The sequence below is a fragment of the Astyanax mexicanus genome, chromosome 16, assembly GCF_023375975.1.
Source record: "Astyanax mexicanus isolate ESR-SI-001 chromosome 16, AstMex3_surface, whole genome shotgun sequence".
Classification (NCBI taxonomy): domain Eukaryota; kingdom Metazoa; phylum Chordata; class Actinopteri; order Characiformes; family Acestrorhamphidae; genus Astyanax; species Astyanax mexicanus.
The window spans coordinates 29150076-29173809 of record NC_064423.1 but is presented as its reverse complement, the minus strand read 5'-3'; the positions used below and the strand labels follow the sequence as shown (position 1 = coordinate 29173809).

At 37.4% G+C, this 23734-nt stretch overlaps 1 protein-coding gene across 3 annotated transcripts in view; it reads right to left on the bottom strand.

The window, feature by feature from the left end:
• The window catches only part of ntrk3b (neurotrophic tyrosine kinase, receptor, type 3b), a 185017-nt gene that overhangs the window by 64548 nt on the left and 96735 nt on the right, over positions 1-23734 (bottom strand). For 2 of the 3 annotated variants that reach the window (XM_049465843.1, XM_049465841.1), the window contains 7 exons: positions 15104-15258; positions 13278-13420; positions 13041-13182; positions 5326-5631; positions 4539-4553; positions 2887-2936; positions 1936-2038 (listed from right to left, as the gene is read on the bottom strand). In XM_049465843.1, coding sequence (XP_049321800.1) covers positions 1936-2038; positions 2887-2936; positions 4539-4553; positions 5326-5631; positions 13041-13182; positions 13278-13420; positions 15104-15258 — 914 coding nt within the window. The remainder of the gene's footprint in view (positions 1-1935; positions 2039-2886; positions 2937-4538; positions 4554-5325; positions 5632-13040; positions 13183-13277; positions 13421-15103; positions 15259-23734) is intronic. The other variant, XM_049465842.1, reaches the window with a different exon arrangement.

The window sequence follows — 23734 nt, the reverse complement described above, 5'->3', positions numbered from 1 at the left end:
AAGGTAACTGACAATGGTGCAATGAAATAAAGCAAGGTTTGTGCTGGTGGTGGTTATGGAGGGGAGGGAGAGGGGGTTTGAGATTTCATTAAATACAATCTTTAAAGAGATAAAAGAAAAAGATGGATGTGTGCTTTCCAAAGATAAGCCCAAGCAACAACTGCCACACTTTGCTCAAGTTTCCTTTCATATTTACCCATCGTTTTCCCCCTTTCACCAGTTTAATAAACAGCTGAGATAGCATCAACATTGTCGTCATACAGGCAACGCAATAATGAGACCCAAAGCAGCTTGTTGTGTGAGGAATCCAAGGAAAAATAGGAGTAGACAAACTCTAGTTCTGGTTCATATGGGATCAAACAAATCCCTTGGTTAAACTTGTTTTCACCAAACAGAAAACCTCTCAATTTTTCTCTGTCTGCCAAATGTTCCCTAAACAACATTAAGGTATGTATGTAGACCCATATTTCAATAGCCCATCCCCAAAACACTATAACATACACACCTAATCTAGTCCTACCTAAGCATTTATAGTAGATACTGAAACCTTTATAGTAAAAACTGAATCATGTATAGTAGTTACTGAAACTATAGCATATAATGAATCCTTTACAGTAAATATTTAATTATTCTTAGTAGACACTGAAGCTTTTATAATAAATGCAAAACCATTTACAGCTGTCTCTAAATTATTTATAGCAGATACTGAATTCTTTCTAGTTAACAGAACTATTTACAGAAGTTACTGAATCATTTATAGTAGTTATCAAATCATTTAAAGAAGATACTAAACCTTTAAAAAAGAAACTAAATCCTTTATTTGAAAAAAAAAAAAAACAAACATTTACAGCAGTTATTTGATCTTTACGATAAATACGTCACCATTTATAGTTACTGACTTACTGAATCATTTATAGCAGACACATGATTCTTTATAGTAAAAACGAATTAATTTGTGAGAGTTACTGAATCATTTGTGACAGTTACTGAATCTTTTATAACAGTAACAAATCATTCATAGCGGACACTGAATCTTATATAATAAATGATCAGAATCTTTTATAATCCATTATAATAATGGGCCAACACTTACATAGATACACCTCCTGTAGACACCTTTTGATGCCTTTTTTTAACTTTACTCCTGATATTTATTAGCTAATAACTAACATGTACGCTTGAAGCACAGATCATTTAATATAATAATAATAATAATAATAATAGTAATAATAATATCATATAATATATAGCAAAAGTAAATAATTCAAAGCCTCTAGTCCAGCAGCCGCTAAGGAAGCAACCGCTTCCACCTAGTTACAAGCTGCAATATTATCACAAGCTCCAAGGTAAACTGAGGGAAGATGGGCACACAAGCAGTACTGCCAACTGCTTCCCCCAGAGACTGAGCCTGGAGACACATACTGCTGCAGCTGCTCAAACCAACCCTCCAAAGCAAAAGCCCACCAGACACAATGATGTGCCATGCTGCTGATAAAATACACCATCTAAACCCAGTCCAATTATCACACAGCAAAATCCACATTTATCATCTCAAGACCAACAGTGTAAACACTGCTAGAGAAGGGCCCGAACCCTCCAGTCTCCGCTTTTTTAATTTAAAAGCTGGGAATATCCTTTATGTCCTCTGGTAATGCCCTCCAGGAACTCTGCTAGGCTCTGGGGGGGCTAAAAAATGACTGTAAACACATGAACATGCCATGACTACTAAACCGCAGTGGAATGCCTGAAGTGTTGCTGTTGTTTTGGCGAAGGCCTTCGTCTGACAGCACCAATTAATTAGCCTTCCCACTGGAATCACTTTACAATTGTAACAAACGTGTTGCACCAGCACAACAGGAAGAAATATCACCAGTTCTGAGGGACACCAAGGACCTGACTTAGTTTCCAGCCACAAGTTAACCACATTCTTCTTACCTTTCATTCCAAATTTGTTGCGTCTGCCGTACTTGTTGATGAGCACAAACATCACAATGAGAAACACGCAGCCAAAGCCGGCCAATCCCACAGCTATGGACATCTACAACAGAAGCAATAAAACACTAATTAAAAAGAGATCGCAGGAATTCAGAGCAGAGCATTGTACAGTAAAAATAAAGAAAGTGAGCGAACACTTCAGAACATTCTTGGACTATAATGGATTATATGGCTGGTATTGCAAAAAGAGAAATGGGGGGAGAGAAAAAGAGAGAGAGCTGAATCTGGACTAAAGATCATCTGCAATGCTGTATGAACAGATCCAGAAACTAGGTTCATGTTAGTGAATTAAATATGATGTATATATGTTTCCCTATGAGCACTGGGGTCTGGGGTTCAAGTCCCAATGTGGGTCATTATGTCCCAAGTTTGGTTGTCTTTTTTTCAAAGCTGTCTATGTGAAAAAGTTCCATGGTTCAAACCCAACCAGGTACCACTGTGTACTTTTTTAGGGGCAGTAGTTGCTCAGCAGTTAGAGCGCCAGGTTATTGATTAAGAGGTTGTCGGTTTAATATCCTTATTAATCAGAAGTAATTTGTTTAATTTGGAAAGCTGTCACTGTAGGATTCCTGAGCAAGGCCCCTAACCCTCACTTTTTTCTGGGTGCCACAGTGATGTCTGGCCACTGCCCAGGGCATGAATGCCCACTACGTTATAACCGGACTGAATAGAGGGATTTTTACCTGTGATTTGGTATTTTGGGGAAAAAAATGAAACAGCAGATGTCCTAAAAAACTAAAAGTATTAACATTGATCAGCAGTCAAAAATGGCTTGTTTCCAGACGGGTAAATACTAGTACTGGACTATAAAGCACTGTGAATTGAGCCTTTTCATTAAAAAAAATATGCAGTCTTATTCCATGTCCAGGAAAAAAAAAACGCATGCTTTACCCCAAAAGAGTCCTCATCCGGTCTGTTCGCATCATTTCCAGGTGTGGGGTCTGTTGTAAAAAAATAATAATTAAAAGGTTAATATTTAGAGTTTGTATCTTTTCAAACTTAAATTACCTTGACAAGCAATAATTCTAGAAATATGAAAGAAAAATATTTATTTTTAAAACAGTAACCTTAGCCGTTCTTAGTATTCAACAGAAGTCAATGTAAAACTATGTATATATTTAAAGTTTTGGAGTTTTTTATTCGTCCACTCATCCTGAAAGTCTTCACATACTGTGAAGGATAGCTCCTTTATTTGAAAGATGTAAAAAACTAAAAGAAATGATACAATACATGTTTTTTTGGACAGCAATGACTTTGTCTGAACTGACTAGTTCTATCACACGGATAAAATGAAGTGACCCAGTTTTGTAAACACAAAACAATACAGCAAAACTACAATACAATCAACAGCCGGAACCCCGCCTCTTTCTTGGCTCAGAAAAAATACAGTGTGTAGTCTGACGACTTGGCTCTTGAGATCAAAGAGTAATTTCCAGCCAATTAATTGACCCACAATGGAATAGCCACTGTGGGCTAGAGCGGTATCACTGCAGCTATCACCACCAGCCCAGACCACCCTCCTCTGGGCTCAATAACAATTAGACTTAGATCTTCTACTTCTGAAATTCTCTCTGCAGCCCACCAGGGATATGACAATAGAGGCCTGAGTCGGCCTCCACGGCCACATTCTGAGCAAACTATTCGTTCTATTTCACTATACCTCCCTCTCCCCATTACACTGTGTGCTGGACTAACAGAGAGACTTTAAGTAATGCCTTATTCCAGCTAAAAAAAAAAAAAAAACACTTGTCTCAGAGCTTTCTGTCCATGGACACTTGGGAAGATTTAAGGCGCATCACTTTTCTGTATTCAGTACAAGTAGAGTGAAACTGAAACTGCTCTTATTCCACTCTTGGTTCACAAAGATAATGATCACCCATTCTCTCTGGATTAACTCATTGCACCCTTTAAGACAGCACACAACTTAATATAAAAATATTAAGTTGACTGAAAAAAGGCTGCACTATATAAAAATGTAAAGCCAGGCCAAATGTAAAGCTCCTCCCACTCTTTTGCTTGCATCTCCATCTCGGAATATCTGCAGATTTAAACTAAAATTTAAAAATGAAAAAAAAAAAAAAAGACATTTAAAATTTGATCAGCTTGTTGCATATAATCTAACTTGCATATACAATTGCATAAAACCAGCATTGAACTAAAGATCGATGGCATTTTAGGACCTTTGAGAGATTAAGTTATGACATTTTAAGACTAATTTATGCCTTTTAAAGCAAACGAATTTAAGACTTTAAGTATCTGCAGACGTTATCCTCCCAATTCTTAAAAACAGGAAGTTAATCTAATCTCAGCACAGCATGTACATTTTGGTGTTTAATAAATAAAAAAAACAGAAAGGTATATTTACTCAGAATTGCGAATTTACACAATTTCATGTAGTGTAACGTCTCAGCTAATTAATTTAAAGCACTAAAAAAAAAAATTTTTTAATCAATTTAAATGGTGGAAGTTTAAACGGCAGTTAGACTGTAGGGTCACTCTAATGTTATACATTTATTTCAGCATAGTGTCAAAGAAACACTTACCGTACTCTAGAATTCCTTCCACAGCAAAAAAGGGAGAAAAATAGCTGGTTAAACAAAATATCGTTTAAAACAATCACAATTTCCAGTATTACTTTTAGCATTTAAGTTTATTACCTTGTGTCTACTGTTCTACTATAAACAAAACACGAATATCCTCCTGAGACCCAGGGAAAAATTAAGTCAAATAAAAAATTGTCTTACGGGTGTTGCTTGTTTATGAAATGATAAAATATAGGAAAATTAATTAAGTAAATCTTTTCCACTATACTAACACGCTTTCTCCAGAGTTGAGCACCTCTTGCTGGTTTGCATGCCCTAAAATATTTGCAAGAACCTGCTCCACAATTCTAAATAAAGTAATTTCAGCCTCACTCACCCTTCTGCTTCATAAAGTATGGAAAATGGGTAAAAAGTTCTGTTGTCTACTACAAAAAAATGTAAAAGCTGCGATGGATTCAATTTTGAAAAGAAAGTCACTGTGCTCTGTTGGCCACACCCCCACAACTGAGGACACATTGGAAAGCCTAGGATGCCCCAGTGTCAATACAGTACAGTGCTTGACTTGTAGGGTTGACTTATTTTTGTACATTGGACAAATATGAACTTCCAGGCCTCAAGAGGATATTGCGGTGTATTCTGTGAAGATTTTTAGAATTTACTAAAAACAATGAACAATACATGGCTGAACATCTAGTCAGTGAAATGGCCAGAAATGCCATGCCAACATGTGAAATTCATGCCCAAAAATACATAAATAAATAAATAAATAAATAAAAAGGCCTCTTACCCTCCTCATCCATGAATGGTGGTGCCTCCAGGAAATGTCCAAAGACAGTTTTGGTGACTGAGCCGAGGGGGTTAGTGGCCACCAGTGTGTAATTTCCATTGTCGTAATGTGTAGGGTTCTCAAAAGTCAGGCAGCCCTCCAGATAGTCCTGGTACAGATCCATTTCAGTGTGGATGTATGGACTCTGCAGCTCCCGGCCTTTATACAGCCAGCGCAGTGTCGGATGTGGAAAGCCCCGCACAGTGAACTCGATACAGGTGTGGTGTCGCCGCTCCGGCTCCTCCAGCTTCAGAATCACTGGAGGAACTGTGAGAAGACAAGAGAGGGGGAATGGTAAGGTTTCTATTTTTTATTTATACTATACTGAACATAGCTTTGTAAGATAATATATTATCTATTATATTATATCCACGATATAAATATTTTTCTAGTTATCTACTTTAAAGATACATAAAAAAATAAACATATTTTTTCCAATAATAGCTCAGATGTGTTCCTTAAAAATAATGAAACATACCAGTCCTGCTTAATTTTTCATAAACGTTTCCTAACCTTTAAAAATATTGGTAATTTCCTCATCTGTAGCGCCCTCTCAGGTTTAACAGTGCTATAGGTGAGGACGAGGTGTTTGTGTACTTTGGTACAGAGATACATCACAATATGCAGATCAGTCAATCAATAATGCCACCAACTCCCTCCCCCCCAGGCCCAGCCAATCAGCTCTCCCTACTGCCCTGCCTCTAAACCCATACATGACCCAATGCTCCACCCAAACTACCACTCACATTTTTTAGCCTTTATTAATTAGAGCTGAGGGTGGAGTCAGCTAAAATCAGAGGACCCCTTTTTTAAATAATTTTAAGATTTTAATAATCATTCTAATACAATATATATGATTCCCTAGATATGGATGTTAATTTCATTACATAGCTCCTTTAGTAATACAAGAATTTCAGAATAATCGACAAATATCATCAATTTAGTTTGATTATTAATGAAATACAAGTAACAGTCTTCTACCATTCAAAGAATTAAAAAAATGTATTAATGCTGTCAATAACCTAAATCAATATGATATTCTTATGAATTCACTTCTATACACTAAAATGCTAAAAGTTGTAACAGTATGTTAAAATGTGCAGTAGAAGCAAATAAATAAGAAATAAAACTTTAGGGACCAACGTGCTCATGGCAAGGTGAAATTTATAATCAAGTTTTCACAAGACTCCGAAGGTGTGAGAGAACTTAAGGTTCCTCAGCCCACAGTGTTTTGTGTACAAGGAATACATCATAGAAGGTGTTACCACCCACAGTGGACAGTGCAGCGAGTGGTAATGATCTTGAACATCAGCTTCTGGCTAGATTCATTCGTTCCATTCAAACACGCAGACTACTCTAGCAGAAATCACATACACATGCTAAATGCAGGCGACCCAACACATATATCCCACAGGTCAGTGCAGTATTCTGTGGTTTTCATGAGAAATGGGAAAAGGGACACAATTTAATGTAATGTGTCCCTTTTCTGCACTGCTCCATTTACTGATATTACATTATACAGTCTGCTGGTGTTCTCCTTTATCTGCTGTACTGTGTTTTATTGCACCAGCCTCCACTCCTGTTTGAAGATATCAGGTCCCCCTCAATTGACTTTGTGTCTTTGTTTATTCTTGTTTATCAAATCATCAAGACTCATCTTTGTAACCAGGTCAATGCAATGTTTTACCACATTATATTTCACATATTCCTTCTCTTTATCTGCTCTTTTATCACATTCCTCAAGTGCTATTGAGGCAAAACCAATCTTCTGAATTTCTCGAAATTTGAGAAGGCATGCGGGCGCCTCAAGATGATTCATTTCTTTAATTATGAGTCCAGATTGATGCTGGAGTAATGTTCATTTCAAATTAATTTTGCATAATCTAATCAAATCTTAGATGCTGGAGATTTTCCATATGTTTTATTACAGATATATCAGAATATTTAAAGGGAACACGTTTTTTTTACAACCAATCTTCTTTTTATGTTACCAATAGAATAAAACTGGAACAGATATCTGGAACAGATAAACATGAATTGATTTTCACCATGCCTAAAGCCAGGATACAGGGTTATGATGATGGAAATAATGGTGCTCCATCTAGTACTTTTGAGGTTATTTGAGTGAGTTAGAGATAAGGCAAGGTGTTGATCTTGACCTTACAAATGACCTTGTTCCAAAATGGAATCAAATTCCCATAGCAATGTTCCAAAATCTAGTTCGAAAGCCTTGTCAGAAGAGTAGTGACAGTTACTCCAACAAAATCAGACAAACTCTTTTTACCCTTTGAGATTTTCAAAAAAAAACAAAACAAAACAAAAAACAATGAATGTCTATTCAGCATACCTAATTTTCTTGTTATATCACCCAACCCATTTTTTTAAATGAGTCCAAGAATACTTAAATGTACTGATAAATATTTCATGAGTTCAGCCAGGTAGAAAAGAGTCAAAGCAACCCCTAAAGGACAAACGGTTTATAGACATGAATAAATATTTAAAAAAAAGTCTAGTGAGATATATGAAGAGAAAAAAAAAACACCTTGTAAAACTTTAAAGAGAAGCCCTTTCAACTGAAAAGGCCCCAGTGAACATTCCCAAATTAGGTCTCCAATGAAACGCGGTTATTAAATATAAGAATAAAAGCAAATCTTGTAATCTGGCTGTCAGGGCCTCTCCATTATCATCCATCCTTCAAACTAAAGCGGTGCGTGAGCTCCCTGCATGAGAGTGCGCATTTGTTTGTCATCCAAATGAGAGTGCGTCATAACTGTCAGCCGCCCTCTCTCCCTCAAGTGATTTGTGCTTGCTCTGACTGATGAGTGCTGATGATAGATACGTCCCTCCCATCGCGCTGGAGCTGCACAGCCCCCGACCAAACAGATGACGTGTGTTTAGGAATCAGCATGCTACAGCACCCTTTGCTCGCCCCGCGCACCCCCCTGACTATACAAGGCCTGTTATTTACCGCTGTAGCTTCCAAAACAGAGCGAGTCAGAGTCTGACTCTGAGAGAGAGAGAGAGAGAGAGAGAAAGAATATACCCAATTTACAAATGGCAGCTGCATAGTTTTTTACATTCCTACAGCGTAACACAGCAATGGCTGGAAATAAGATAAAAATGAGGTGACTTAATTTAGCACCATTAAAGCAAACCCACAATTCCTTAAAATTGTCATATTTCTAACATTAAAGGGGCCATATACTGTTTTTTTTTACGCATGGAGGCAGTTGAGGCCTATATTTAGAGAATAAAGCTTTGGACAAAAAGGTTTTTGGTTCAAACTTGGTTCAATCCCATGATGCACAGTTCAAGATCAGAACTATTCTGGAACGTGTTAGTAAGCAATCCTTGTTTGAAAAGTTTACGCAGGAATAAAGGTTGCTATAGACCTGGAGTTTTCAACAGGGATGATACAAATAGATCATTTTACAGGTACTATCCAATATGCCTTGGAATGCTGCTGAAGCATTAGGCTTTGCCTTGACTGGAAACTAAGGGGCCTAGGCCACCCCTTAAAAAACAACACTATATCACTATATATAGACCAGTGTGCTGGAACCACTATCCCTGCTAAGCCTAATATATTCATTTTAAAAACTGTGGTGTGAACGTGAGTGGCTGGTGGAGCAATGGAGACCTCAGAAGGGGAAATTTGGAGCTCAGTAGCTTATTCACTCATAATAAAAACAAAGTGTGTAGTTGAAGTGAAGTTTCTGACTGAGCGCGCTATTTCTCTTTCACCGAACATAACCTGGAATTAAATTCATTCGCTCTGATTATTTCACATCTCGGTGCAATTACCCATTCTCATCAGAGAGGGCTCTAAATCCCAAAACTTACTATGTTACTATCTATGTTCCTCAGCACTCAGTCACCCCACTCTGTAACTTTTAACTATAAAATTTGTAACTAAAATGGCATCTTATTATAGTAACATGCAGGAATTATTTCACTAATGTTTGTAGTAAAGGCAGACTTGGTGTTCTATTCTAAAGGTGCTTGGTGTTCTATTACGCAAAAAAAAAGATAAAGTAAAAAATTAAGCGGCATCCCTATACCTTTGATCATATAGTGTACAATGAATAGCATAAAGATCACAATGTGAAAAATGCAGAAAACTTCCTCAATTTCTTGGATTATTCTCAATTCTTCATCATTGTATTCATCTTCTAGCAGACACCTCATTCACAATACTACAGGAGTGAATCTTCCCCCACAGGAAAGGTCCTAATTAGCCGAGTCACACTGATACCTTTGGGGATCAAAGCTGTACAGCCTTGCAGCGTGTTACATAATGGCACATTTCAAGCAAACTTATCCACCGCTGTGCGCGATCATTCCTTAACGAGGAAAACAACAGCACCCTGTGCTTTTCGCTGTCAAACTCAAACGTGCCAAACATCCCTCTTCAGGCTGGAGCTGTCATCTTTTTTTACCGTCAATGTCGCTCGTCGGAGCGGCGATTAAACTCTATGGCTTCCTCTACCCACCAGCTTAAATTCATGAGCTATTTAATGAACATAATGTCTCCTGAGCGTCAGGCCATTCGGAAGGCCCGGAACATCTTCAGCGGCGAGAGACACCAACTGCCATTAAACCTGCAGCCAGACCGGCCACTCAATAGGGTATCATCCTGGGCTCGGCCCTCTGGCAGGCAGCCACACACACACCCCCACCCACCCACACTCACACACACTCTCTCTCTCACACACCTTTCCTGTTACAGCTAACCCTCTAAGTTGGAGCATAAGGGAAGGTCTATTCCTGTAATTAATTTCACACTGGTGTCTTTCTTTTCACCTTCTGAGCCTACTGAGTGTTTCTGATTACACTTATGTAAGAGCTTCAGGGTGTTTTCCTGTTAATTGGCTTATCAGTTCGCTTAACACTTTGCTGCATTTTCAAGCCTGATGACGTTTTAGATTTTCTGAGGCAAATAGGGAGTTTGAAACTATGAAACTTTCCTTTAATCCCTAATAAATCAAGAGTTAATACATATAGTATTCAATATATTTATTTAGCTTATTCAGTGTTTGTCATCCTCCGTTTACTGTTCATTCCCATCTGCAGAATAAACCCTTTGCTGGGATTTACACTTATGTTGTCCTTAAACTTGATGGGGAGCAGTTAGACTGTAGGACCACCCAAAAGCTGTGAAATTACACTACATACAAACACAGTTCTGAGTAATTTCACCATTATATATGTTTTATGAATACAGAAATGTTATGGCTTCACAGCTCTAGAGTGGAGCAAGTGTCTGTCCAATCACTTGCTTATTAGGGTTAAAAAGGCAATCATGCAAATCATAAAACATACATGGCCTGCATCTTGATCTCCTTTTTCAGGTGTTGTGCCAAATTTCACCTCCCTGCCATAATCTGACTCTTCCAGTCTTCCAGACTCTTTCCTCCAATTCCTTTTATTTCTGTTCATAAAAAAGGCTTATCTTCATTTACTGTCTCAATTTGCTGAAATTGGTCCAAAAATCTAAAACATCAAAGTCGGACCATGGTTCACTTGATCTACGTCAAGATCATCTCTCAGAAGGACCAAATTTTGGTCCCTTGATCCAGACTGTGGTTCACTGAACCTTTTCACACCAGCTACTTTGGTTTAGACCAAATCCACCAAAACTGTAACCTAAGATACAGAAGTAAAAATGTGAGTTAGGAAACATTTGACTAACCTAAATTAAGCTAAACTGAAATAAACTAAAAAAAAAAATGCTGGCCTCTTAAGTTCGCCTGACATTACATATTCACTGTGTTGATATGATGCTGTAAATTGATCAAACACAAATTTCGCAATCTGGTTTATTGAGTTTAAATTGGAATAACAAATCATAGGCGTTGTGATGTTTCCATTAGAATACTCCGAGAGCCGTATAAACCAATAATTGATACATTACTCATGTGGACAAGCTTTTAAAACAAGAACCAGTGAGAAGAAATGACTTCTCAAACTAAATAGCTGCCAAGACAGTTGGGCTAAGCCTGCACTCAGTGTTAGTTATAGTAAAGTGCCAATTCTAGCACTGTTGAGATGCACAAAGCAAAGCAAACCTGACCTGGCCGATGACTAACAGCAAATCTTGTATCTCTACCTTGTAATGACTCAAATGCTTTTCTGTAAATATCTCTGTTGGAGAGAATCTGAATGTCTTTTTTTCCTAAAGAAGAAGCTTTTGTGCATTACTGTAGATTCCATCTATGAAGGAAGTCATCATTACAGCATTGCATCAGAACAGTCTGAAGAACAGATCCCAGCAGAGGCCAATCGATCAAGGTTTTTTCCACCACTTCTCCACTGCTGTTGGAAGGCCACTGGCTGGGATGACTCAATAGCCCCCAAATGTATGTAATTATGCAGCTGCCTGTCACAACAGCTAACTCCTGTGTCTATGCCATAATCTCAAACGGCAGCCAGCAGCTTCAAAGCCATCTTCAGTGGAGAGCTGATGTGTGTGGGTAAAGCACGTCTCATTCTGGGGAATGAAACCATCACCCTGAGTTAATCAATAGCATGGGTTGCTTGGTACCTCTCCTTCTTCACGTAGACTGTTTACGCTGCTCAGACACAAATCTGCTTGAGTGAATGTGGGAATTGTTTTGGAATAAGGTGAGAATATGATCAAATTATGTATAAAACTCTGACAAATAAAATGTACATGCTAAGCCAACGAGATAAAAAATAATATTTATGTTATATATGGTCTTCCAGGACCAGGGTTAGGAATGACTGCTTTCAGGAATCCAAAGTGTATTTCCATGGAAACCTTTGCACAAAGAATTCTTCATAGCACCTCTATTTGCCTCTAAAACCTGGAAATTCTAGCTTGTGCTTCTTCAGAATAGCACAAAACTAACCGAGGCAATGTTGTTGTATATCAACATGCTTGGAGGAGAACATTAACTACAATTTTTTGTTGTCCACTAGTAGACGCTCATACAGACTTACATTTTACTGAATGATGGGGGAGAGGAAGGGCCATCCTAACTACCCAAGATTCATTAACTACGTCAATTCATTCATTGACGTAATTTACATCTGGTCACCTTTAGGATAATATCTCAACATGTTATATCTATCTAAGATACATTTTAATCACATGTAAAAGCAGGGTAAACACATTCATCTCTCCAAAAAGAACCAAAAGTCCACCCAGTAAAATCAAAACTTTTGATTTTAGTTTGACTAACCAGAGACGTATTCTATAGCTTCGGAGTTTAGGAATAAATCTACACTGATGGCCTGGTGGTCTGGGAGTGAGATGTGTTCAGGTAAATTTCTGCCGCCCTTGCGATACCAAAGACACAATGACACATCCTAACTCCAGCTGCGTGATGCGCAATTGACAGGTGTGCTATAGATCAATAGAATAGGGCACTAAGTGTTATTGCAGGTGGATAAAATCTTATCAGGATATGATATAGATCCATGATACTAGCTATATTCAGTACAGTAGTACAACAGATAGATAAATAGACAGATTAACATTTGCAGTACAACAATCCTGAAACCTGGCCATTAGGGGTGTAAGAATTTATCAATATTGATATTATATAGAGATATTTTGTTTTGTAACACAGCACTTATTTTTAATTATTAGGTTACATAAAAAGATACTACTAAGAATACATGTTACAAAACAAACACTGAAAGAGACTTACATTGCACTGCCAGCTGCAGAGACATATTGGTCATCCCGACCACGTTCTCAGAGATGCAGGTCAGTAAGTAGCCGTTGTCGTCCCGACTCACGTTGACGAGAGTGAGATTGATGGAGTGAATGTTTGGCCAATATACATTGGACTATAAAAACAGAAGATAGCATTGCAAAATGAAAGGTAAGAAAAGCAAAATTGATGTGCCTGTATGAATGAACATGTAGCGTATATATCAATCACCTGATGTGTGTTGATAGAGTGCAGCCCAGACACGTCCCAGTCAACATCAGGTAACGGAGATCCCGAACCGTTGCAGGTAACTGTGATGTTGTCTCCCTCCATGACAGTCATGTTGCTGCGAGTCACACTGATATCCGGCAGGTCTGCACCAGAGAGAAAGAAAGCTCAAGCTCAGTGTCAGACTTTAAAACAGAAAGAACAGAAAAAGAAGAATGAGCTGGTGCTGTTGCCAAACCCCCAAGCTGGAGGGAGAGATATGTCACCTGAGGTTTGGAGGCATCAGAGGTGGAAGCAGCACACATGTTCAGTGAAATATGGAGCTGTGCACAGTGAGATGTTTATAATCATGCGTATACTCAGCCCACTTCTAGAGCTTTCTTTTTATAGAAATTGTTCTGAGGATGTTGACAAATATCCTATTTATTCTAACGTGATGTGTACATAACGTTATGTCTCCAATTTAAAATTCCAATGTTGTTTCCTAGGATGCCAAAGAATGCATCTATTTAGCATTTTAAGTTAGTATTGTGTCCCATGACTTTTGCTATATTCAATGAAAATTAATTACTGCTACACTGACCTGTGGGATATGCATATGGAGTCTCCTGTATTGAATGTGGATGAGATTTTTGAGAGTTGCTTGTCTGTTTGTCTGTTGGACAGTTCTAGCCAGACACCGGTCATTACCACTAATATGCTGTCCACTGTTAGTGGTAATGCCATTCGACATATTCCTAGTACATAAGTGACACTATGAATTGAGGAACATTAAAAGCCTTGATAAACTTCATAAATTAAATGCTTCTAACATAACACTTAATGCTAATTTAAATGCTGCTATCCCATGACATTTCGCATGTCATGTGACTTTGGTAGAGGCAAAAATGCTAAGACATTGTTTAACAAGCCTAATTACCACTCGTTAAATTTCCAGAAGACAAAAACAAGGACTGCTAATGAATACTTCCAAAGTAATACAGAGAACATACCTGCTGTCCTCTCATTGTGGCCTACAGTGTTCTATTAGCAAGCTAAAGGGATTATGCCCCCACTTGCTTCCACAGCTTTAGCTTACTTGAGTCTTATTGTAATCTTTAAACTGGTACAGAAAGTCACCGTCAAAAACTCTGGCTCCTATAGCAACCCATATTCCCTTTACTAGCAGAGTCCGGTGGTGAAGAACTGCTCTCCAGTATCAACAACATATTATCTGTCTCCTAAAGTCACAGTGATATTTAACCGTCTCACAATCTTTGACCACGGCTTATGTAGTGGGCTAGGTTTGTGCACATTTTGTGGGATTCTGTGGTATGTCAGTTTCATGTACTGAAATCTCATTATTCAACTATGCCAAGATAAATACAGCTTGACATTCTAGAGCACCTTTAATTTATATTCCACAGCTTGTTGCCACTGATTTATCACAATCCTGTTACCTTTCACACACAGGCTATAAACAGACTGTAAATTTACACAAAGTGATGAATACTCTAAGGAACTGAGGAGTGTGCAACATCTCCCTGGATGGAAAAGAGCTCCCGTCCACGTTCTGTAAAGCCTGTAAAGTCCAAGCTTGCTCTGAAATAATGCATTTGTCTATGGGGCAGGAAAAGGTCAGTTCAGCCCCAACACTGCAATCAGTTCATTTGCCAAATCAAATCCTCAGTAAATCTATTCCTGCCCATATCTCCAGCACCAGCTGAGCGGACAGGTTGGCTTATTGTCACTGGTGAAATTACGTTCACGCTGGTATCAGGAAACACATTAAAGAAGCACTGTAGTGATGGATCAGCTGGATATCAGAAGTGTTCATAAAGAGTTTATACCACATTGAGCGATGTTCATGACCCGCAGGCGGATCTTGTAGGCTCCGTTCTTGCAGTAGAGCTGTTGAGTTTGTAAGCCTGCTTCTCCTCTGTGCTGCCACAGCTGGATCCAGCGAATTTCACAGCCACAGTCAAACACAATCCCCTCCAGCCTCCTGTACACAGCCATGCAAGGTAGAGAACAGACAGAATAAACAGTTTAATATTACATTATCGGGCATGATGTTCAGCAGATCTATAACAAAACATCTATACAATGCAGTGTATAGTTCTACACTACCTAGTACCTACTAGGGTTAGGTTTAGGTTCTGGGTTAAAGTTAAAATATCACACTTTCTAAGGGAGGATTTCCTACTACATTTGGAGTGTCCAATTTATTCCCATGTAGCCCAAAAACACTTGAGTTCAGGCACACAGGCTTGGAAAGGAAGACCTGTTCATTGGGGTTAATTAGTCTTGGAGAAGACAATCTCCAAGACAATCAACAGATTTACAGATAACCAGAACCAATAGAAAACCTTCATAATAACTTGGTAAATAAGTATTTTTTACAAATTAAAACATACTTTTACTGTTAACAAGTTGATTCTTTGTAACCATTTTTTTATTTACTAAACAACCCATGGTAATAATTTAAATGTATCTGATATGACAATCACTTCTTCTTGGAAATTCGTATGCTCCTCTCAAATTCATTCTATTACTTCCAAATAAATAGACAACAGAGTATATTCATAGGGTCCCATCTTGGATTGCAGTTAAAAAACAACTTGGTGTAAATCTAAATATAAAGGTAAAGTGTGCTTTTTACATTTCACTCATTTCATAGCAGACAGTAACTAAAAAATGTTAAAACTGTGCTAAAATGCTGAAGAAATCTTTGCACTCTCATTTTAGAAGAAAACACAATGGACTGCACCACTAATGTGACCAAGGGACCATTTACTAACTGCAGTCCCATATTCTGGACCTTTTATTTTTTGGCTGATCTGCTATAATGCTGAGAGCTGTTAAAACAGCAACACCACAGAAACTGATGGGATAACAAAGCATGCAACATTCTAAGATTTTTTAAAGAAATTCTAACTATAGTCTGTGGATGCAGCAGAGCCCTGAACTACAAAATAAAGGACTAGGTTCTTTAACATTTACAGAAAATAAAATAAAAATAACCCACAGCGTTTATAGAAAAGTAGGATTTATTTACACCTAAATCAATTTCACATAACATTGTAAAGCTGGGACAGTAAGAAATCCAACGGAGTTTTTATACACTGACACAAACACAACAGTATCAGTATATTTATTTACCAACCTCTACTGCTTTCAAAGCATGTTTTAAACCAAGAGATGGGAAATGTACCTAATCGCTAAAACTATTAGCATTAATATTAGTTTAGTACTATTAAACCACAATCACATTAAAGTTTTCATATAACCACACTCCATTAAACGGTGGAAACCAGTCATTGGTAGAAGCAATTTTATCTGGAAAATACTCTTAACTACGAACCGGTGTTCTGTCGAATTGTGCAAACTTTTCAGACCATGTAACCCTAGTAGTATTTTTTTTAAGGTAAAAACACAAAAAAGGATCATATTAGAACCATATTATAAATGCTCTCTGCAAAAGCAGGTAGGATATGTGGATAGGACAAATCACTGTACCTGGTGAAGTTAAAAAGGTAAAGTCATATGTGACTATAAACCGTATTTTTATAGTTTTATAGAATTTTCTATTTCACTTTTTTTAACTGGTATTTATAGTTACAAGCAGGCTGTTTAATGTTCCCAATGAAAACTTAAGGAATTAGCATGAAATCATTACAATATATAAATGTTGGTTGGCGCCTGCGCCGTGCCGTAAAGAAGCACATATCGATGGGTAGCATAACTCGACATAACACCGGGCGCAATAACAGGTGCTGTGCCGAATTCAACAACCCCGACAGAAAAAGCAGCCCCCCTCGGGAACGCACACGCACCTTTCTTTTAACCCAAACATTAAACAACCGTGACCGAGATTAACCGCGACTTTTTGCGTGTATTTATAAACATAGTATATTTATGAATCACCCTCTACTGCTTTTAAAGAAAACTAAAAACATGCTTAATCCCTCCAACCACAATAGAACAAAAAAACACCTCAAATAATCAAGTGCAACTTTTAATGCAATTTAGAACTACTTCAAAATAACATTAACACGCATCATATACAAACATATAACTAACTTAATCTAGTATTTCATTAACATTACCGCCAAACAGGACCTTAATCCACCAAACCTGCTTATCCTCTCCTACCAAACACCACAGACACTCAACAAACACCAGTAATCTGCGTTTAACAGCACAAATAACAAAACAAAACATACCTCTGCTTTAAACTCATTACCCCCAAACCTACTACTTCACTCAATAACAGGCATTTCTAATCACAAAACACGTCTAACCTCTCTTTTGTTTAAGTGTTTCATAGAAATGACGTTACTCTCACTGGCTGTTTTACTCACCGGCCGCCCCGAACAAGCTGCTTTTATACCGCTGGTCCTTCCAGACCATAAACAATTGGGTCATGTGACCAAATCAAAAACGTGATTGACGGGAAAATGCAGTTATTTAATTGGCTGATGCCCCCAGTTCCCCACCCCTTCAGTTCTCATGAGTTTGAGTATAATTATCAGACTTTATATCAACACTGCTAATTAAAATATCCACAATGAACCACTCAGTATCCAAACCCAACATTACCATAACATTATTCGTAATAATAAAAAAAAAAAACGAAAAAAATTATTAGTGGTCATTGTAGGTTCATGTAAAGCTTATTATTTTTAATTTTGTGGTGAATGTGTTCACATATTTAAAAGGCATAACATTTAAGCTATTTTTTTACTTCTGTTTGCTTAATTAAAACAAAATAATAAGGAATGTTCTCTTCTCTTTTTCTCTGCCTTTACTTTTTCATATGTGTGTGTAGAGTACTACTAATCTGACCTGAAAATGTATAACTTTTCTTTTGAAAATATGTTTTATTAAAATAGATAAACATTAAACATAATCACCTTTTTTAATGCAAATATTCATAATAAAAGAAAAAGAATGATATCCAAATTAAACAAATGTCAAAACTCTTTATATTTGTGCATAGTGTTGATAATAAATGAATGTTTATTACCCTGACTCCAAACAATACAATTAAAAAAAAAAAAGTTTTATTTTTATAAAATCAATATAACATTTCAACTTTTTGAATGACCGTGAATCACTGTACTCAAAAAAAAGTTGAACTCTTACTTAAGTTGTGCCTGTAACTACTTTCCTGTATGAATGTGAAGGAGATTTGAGGGTCTGTCAGCTCGAGGTGAACCTATTTCTCACTGCCTGAGGCTTCCGGGTGGGATTTAACTGTGCCTCATTAATTCCTTTTGTTTGCCTGCTTGTTTGGTTTTATCCTGTAGGTCCGTGTTTAAACACTTTTGCACAAGGATTTTACTCTGTTTTCTGGTACTTAAGGTTAAGAAGCGTATTACCCAAAAAAACAAACCCCGCTCTCTCTTCTCCACTGGAGCTGTGTTTATTCCTGTAGCTACACAAACCTTCAACGGTGCCTCTATTCGGCACAGCGGCCTGCGCTTCAGCAGCGGACTGATAGAGGACAAACCCATTTCATTAGCCCAGGTTGTTTAGAGGTTGGCAAAACAAATGTGAAGGGCAGGACGCGGTGAACGGCATGAAGGAAAAGGGTTCTGGTGTTCTATCATTAATTCAGCACCCTATTATATAATTACAATATATTACATTACAGATAACTCGACTGCAAACATAAATATTTCCATAATTGCCTGACAAGTAAATTACATGGTAAATGCACAAAGTCGCATGATAATGCGCAGCACGCTTTTGTCCGTACAACGGCTCTGTCCCAATTTCTCTGGTACAAAAAAATAGGAATTATTTCCTGAAGAGCACATCCAACAAACAAACAAGTATTGGAAACTCATTATACAACTGCACTTACTGACCCAGTAATGACTAGCTCCACAATAGCCGGCTTCGCCTATTGAAATACAGTCGGCCGTATTCACAGCTTCAAATTACAAAATCAAATCAAAATGAAGAGCTTATAAGCAAAGGAAGGAACTGTACTGTATTTCATTACTCAGTGTCTTTCATCTCAGCATGAGATGTTCTTCCAGTAATCTGAATATGACTTGGACAGAAAACATCGTACATTACTGTATGTTTTCAAACCCTTCATCAGTTTGCAAATCCGTTCCTGCAATCTCCAGGAATCTGGAGTCCCATTTGCCTGATTTAGCCCGCTGCTGCTGTCTGAGGTAATCAGTCTTCATGGCTGACACATACGTTTCTGCACATTTCTTTTACTTTCCAAACCGACCAGACCAACTTACTTTAAATCAATCAGTCAGAACGTCAGAAACGACATCTTGTTAACATCATTATCAGAATGATGGCTTTTTTATATTGGTACGATGTCTGGTAGGCTCTAGCAGACAGCTTTAGTCAGTACGAATAAGGTTAGGGATATATAAAATGGTTTATTGGCTTAGTTAAGCTTCAGTGCAGAAGATATCAGGGTCACAATCAATCAAACAAACTCAAAACCTTTATAAACTGTTGTAAATCTGTACATCGGGTTATGTCAGTAGTCCTAAAAGACTTCTATACCCCGAAATTGTTAATTGTTCAATGTTTCTTTTAAAATCAGTGGTGTTCAAAATGGGTTTATCTTGCTTTTGTTGGAGTAACTGTCTGTACTTTCCAGAGAAGTCATTCTACAAGATTTTGGAGCATTGCTGTGAGGATTTGACTGCATTCAGCAAGGACAACATTAGTAACGTCATGATGTTAAATTATCTATCCCACTGTATATCCCAAAAGTATTGGGTGGAGCACCATCATTTCAAAGAGAACAGTTCCATTACAATGTTGGGAGGGGTTATAATCCTCTAGCCCATGCCTGGCACCAAAAGGTTCTTGTTAATCAGTTCCAAAGAGTTCTAATCTTTCAACAGTACTTCTGTACTTGGACTAGACAAGTTGCTCCACTGAATGAATTTGCACATCTATGTCAGCAATGGGTGCAACTTAGAGTAAGTAGCTGTCTGCATTAGAGACCGACCGATATGGGTTTTTCTAAGGCCGATGCCGATACCGATCATTAGTGGTCAGAGTCAGCCGATGGCCGATGTGACCTGCCGATTTTTAGGGCCGATATGCTATCGTATTATATTTATTTGGCATGCTTAAAATCATACTAGTAAGAGGAGGAACAACAGTTGTAAACTTCACACAATTTATTGAAAATAAATTAGCATTTTATAGTGACTTTAATGTTACTATATCACTATATGTTAATAAAAAAAATATTAATTTTATTTAGATTGTATTATCCATAACATTTTATTTTATTCATTATATAACATATGTTCTATATACACTATATATTCATGTTTATAGTAGAAATATTATGTTGGCTATTATATAAAATTTACTGTAGGGGCCTACTAATTAACAAATGTATGACTTGTTGCAGTCTGTTAGTCTATTAATTATTCATTTTAATATGTTTAACAGAGTGCAAGAAGACTTCCATAATGTGACAACTTTAGATAGTTACTCCAAAACGGCAAAGCTTATTTCTTCTTCAACTCCATGCAGTTGAAAACGAATGGACATGGGAGGACAATGTTATAAAATGTTCACATTAGGGCTGCAGCTATTATTTTACAAAAATGGGTGACGTTTAAATTAAGAATAAAATTATAAATAATGCAAAAACAGACAGGTGCTGTAATTTAAATATAGCTTTATCTGTTTTTTTTTTTCTTCTTCAAATGAGCTCCTTAGCCAGAGAAACGCGTCTCATCAGCTGTACTGGAGGTTCGGTGCGTGAGCGGAAAATGAGTTGAGAAAGCTGAAGAGCGCGGACTTTATAGGTTCAGGATAAAATGAGCTTTTATCAGAAAAGTCTGGAGGGGGTTCTAAAGTAGAACCCGACAAAACAGAAAATTCTGCTCATCGTTTCATTTAATATCTAACAGCGCAAACCGCTTTAAACGGGTGAGTTTTACAGCAGAACAGCAGGAGGCGGCATGATTTAATGTCTGTTTGTAGTGAAGGAAAAAGAGATGTTTTATTTTAACTCCATTATTTTAGAAACTATTTGTTTTATTAATTCGTTTACAATAAAGCTTATTTATATACAGTGTTGGGAGTAACGGCGTTAAAACTAACGGCGTTACTAACGCCGTTACTTTTTTTCAGTAACGAGTAATCTAACTTATTACTATGACTGTAACTATAACGCCGTTACCATTTCCGACACCCCGTTACTGCACGTTACTTTAGCAGCTCTATGAACTTTTTTTTTTTATTTCGCTTTGCCCTGGTTAACCCCTCCTCTGTCCGGTGAACTTGAGCTTCTGGCCGCTGTGCCTGTGGTTTGGCGTGGTGAAGTGAGGCACAATTGTGACGATTTGCGTGCTCTAATCAATTCAGTGATTGCCGTGGACAACCCAAGTTCCGAATTAAGGACGTTAAGCTCTTTTTAGCTGCTCCGGTTTTTGTGGTGCTGCTGCTTTCTATTTTAGAGCTTAGATTCTCTGCCCGAATCCCACCTGACCTGAGGACCGACCCGAAATCGGGCTCCTATTTTTATTTTATATAAAGCTCTGGTGTGATAATCACAATGTTGCTAAGTAACCAATTATTATTGTTCACTAAAGCGAACGAAATAGCGAAAATTGAAAGTGAAAAACATTTGTGTTAACTGAATCTAATAAAAACGGTAATTAAAAGGAAAAACATAACTATCTCGAACTGTATTTTGTGTTTATAAAACTAACTAAAACGAACTGAAATTACTGATAGAATACCCTCATTTTTGTGTTTAATTTATTTATAAGCGCTGTTGTACAGCGGAGTTGTACAGCGGGAGTTGTTGTGCCGAGCGCGCGGCACTCGTGGTCCGTTAGTTCTTGTGTAAAGAGCTCGCGCTAGCAAGCCCACCCTAAAATGAACAGAAAAAATAAAAACAAAATAAAATTAAACTATAATAAAAATTTAAAATGTAATCACGTAGCTCTGGGCGCACGTGAACGCCTCCGCGTTTGACTTGCAGCATTGTGTGTAGCTGTTCTTAAAAATCATTTAAATTAATAGTTCTATGCTTCTATGTTACAGTGTTAATTAACATAATTCTGATTATATTTCGCTCATTCAATCAGCCCGAAAACAGACAGTTTATGGGGCGGATCGGGTCAGGCTCATAATGACAGTTTATGGTTCGGGCTTGGGCAGAATGTGCACGGGCTCCGGCTGGGTCGGATTTTTTGGGCACGATCTAAGCTCTATTCTCTTTTGGTGAAGCTGTTATATTAATACCATTTTAACGGGCATTAAATTGTTGTTTTTGTCCATTATTTTGTTTTATATATACATATTTCTTTTGAGTGTGGCTTGGTTTGTTAAATTTCATCCCCAGACGCGTTTTTCCGCTTTTTTCAGTATTACAAGTTTTAGTAATTTTCTTTGGTTGTGTGGAGAATTTCGTTTTATTTTTTTGAAATTCGTTAGATTATATTTTTGTCAACATTTTGGGTTTATTTTCGTTTGTTATTTTTTGTTATTTTTCTAATAATAATAGTAAATGCATAATTGATTTCCTTTTTTTGACGGGCGAATAATAAAAAGTAACGCGATAGTTACTTACTGGTAACTAATTACTTTTATAGTGGAGTAACTCCATTAGTAACTCAGTTACTTTTTTGGAGAAGTAACGAGTAACTATAACTAATTACTTTTTCAAAGTAACGTGCCCAACACTGTTTATATATAAGGAGAAGTACAGTCCTCTAATAATCCTGACTAACCAGTAATTATTATTTCAGCGCAGCTGATGCTGCGAATATCCTTAAACAGTTTTAGTCCTGCCCTTTTTCATTTCGTCTAAAAATAATTTAAATACTGAAAATATCAAGTGTTAATTTGATTTTATTTACTTAGATTTTCGTTTCTGAAGAAGAGACGTCAGTTATTTTATACTAGAGCTTATAGATAGGGCTTGCCTTGCATAGTCAGGGCGCATTCCAAATGCACTCCTGCCATCAACGCTAAGCATAGTTTCGTTTGGAGAGAAATGCTACAACACCGATGCAGTTGAAATTCTATTCTTTTTCAGTAAATGAAGCAACATCACAGATTACTAATCATGAGAGAAAATATAGACTTTGGGACACTGGATTGTAAAAATGGATGCCTTACCCAAGTCTTGCTCACTCTTGAAACCTTGCGCTGCGTTCCAAGTAGCTGCCCGCAGATGTGCCGGATTAAAATCGGCGCGGCCAAATAAGAAAATCGGCCGATGCCGATTGATAAAAAAATAACAAAAATCGGCCGATTAAATCGGCTGGCCGATCGATCGGTCGGCCTCTAATCCTGACTAACCAGTAATTATTATTTCAGCGCAGCTGATGCTGCGAATATCCTTAAACAGTTTTAGTCCTGCCCTTTTTCATTTCGTCTAAAAATAATTTAAATACTGAAAATATCAAGTGTTAATTTGATTTTATTTACTTAGATTTTCGTTTCTGAAGAAGAGACGT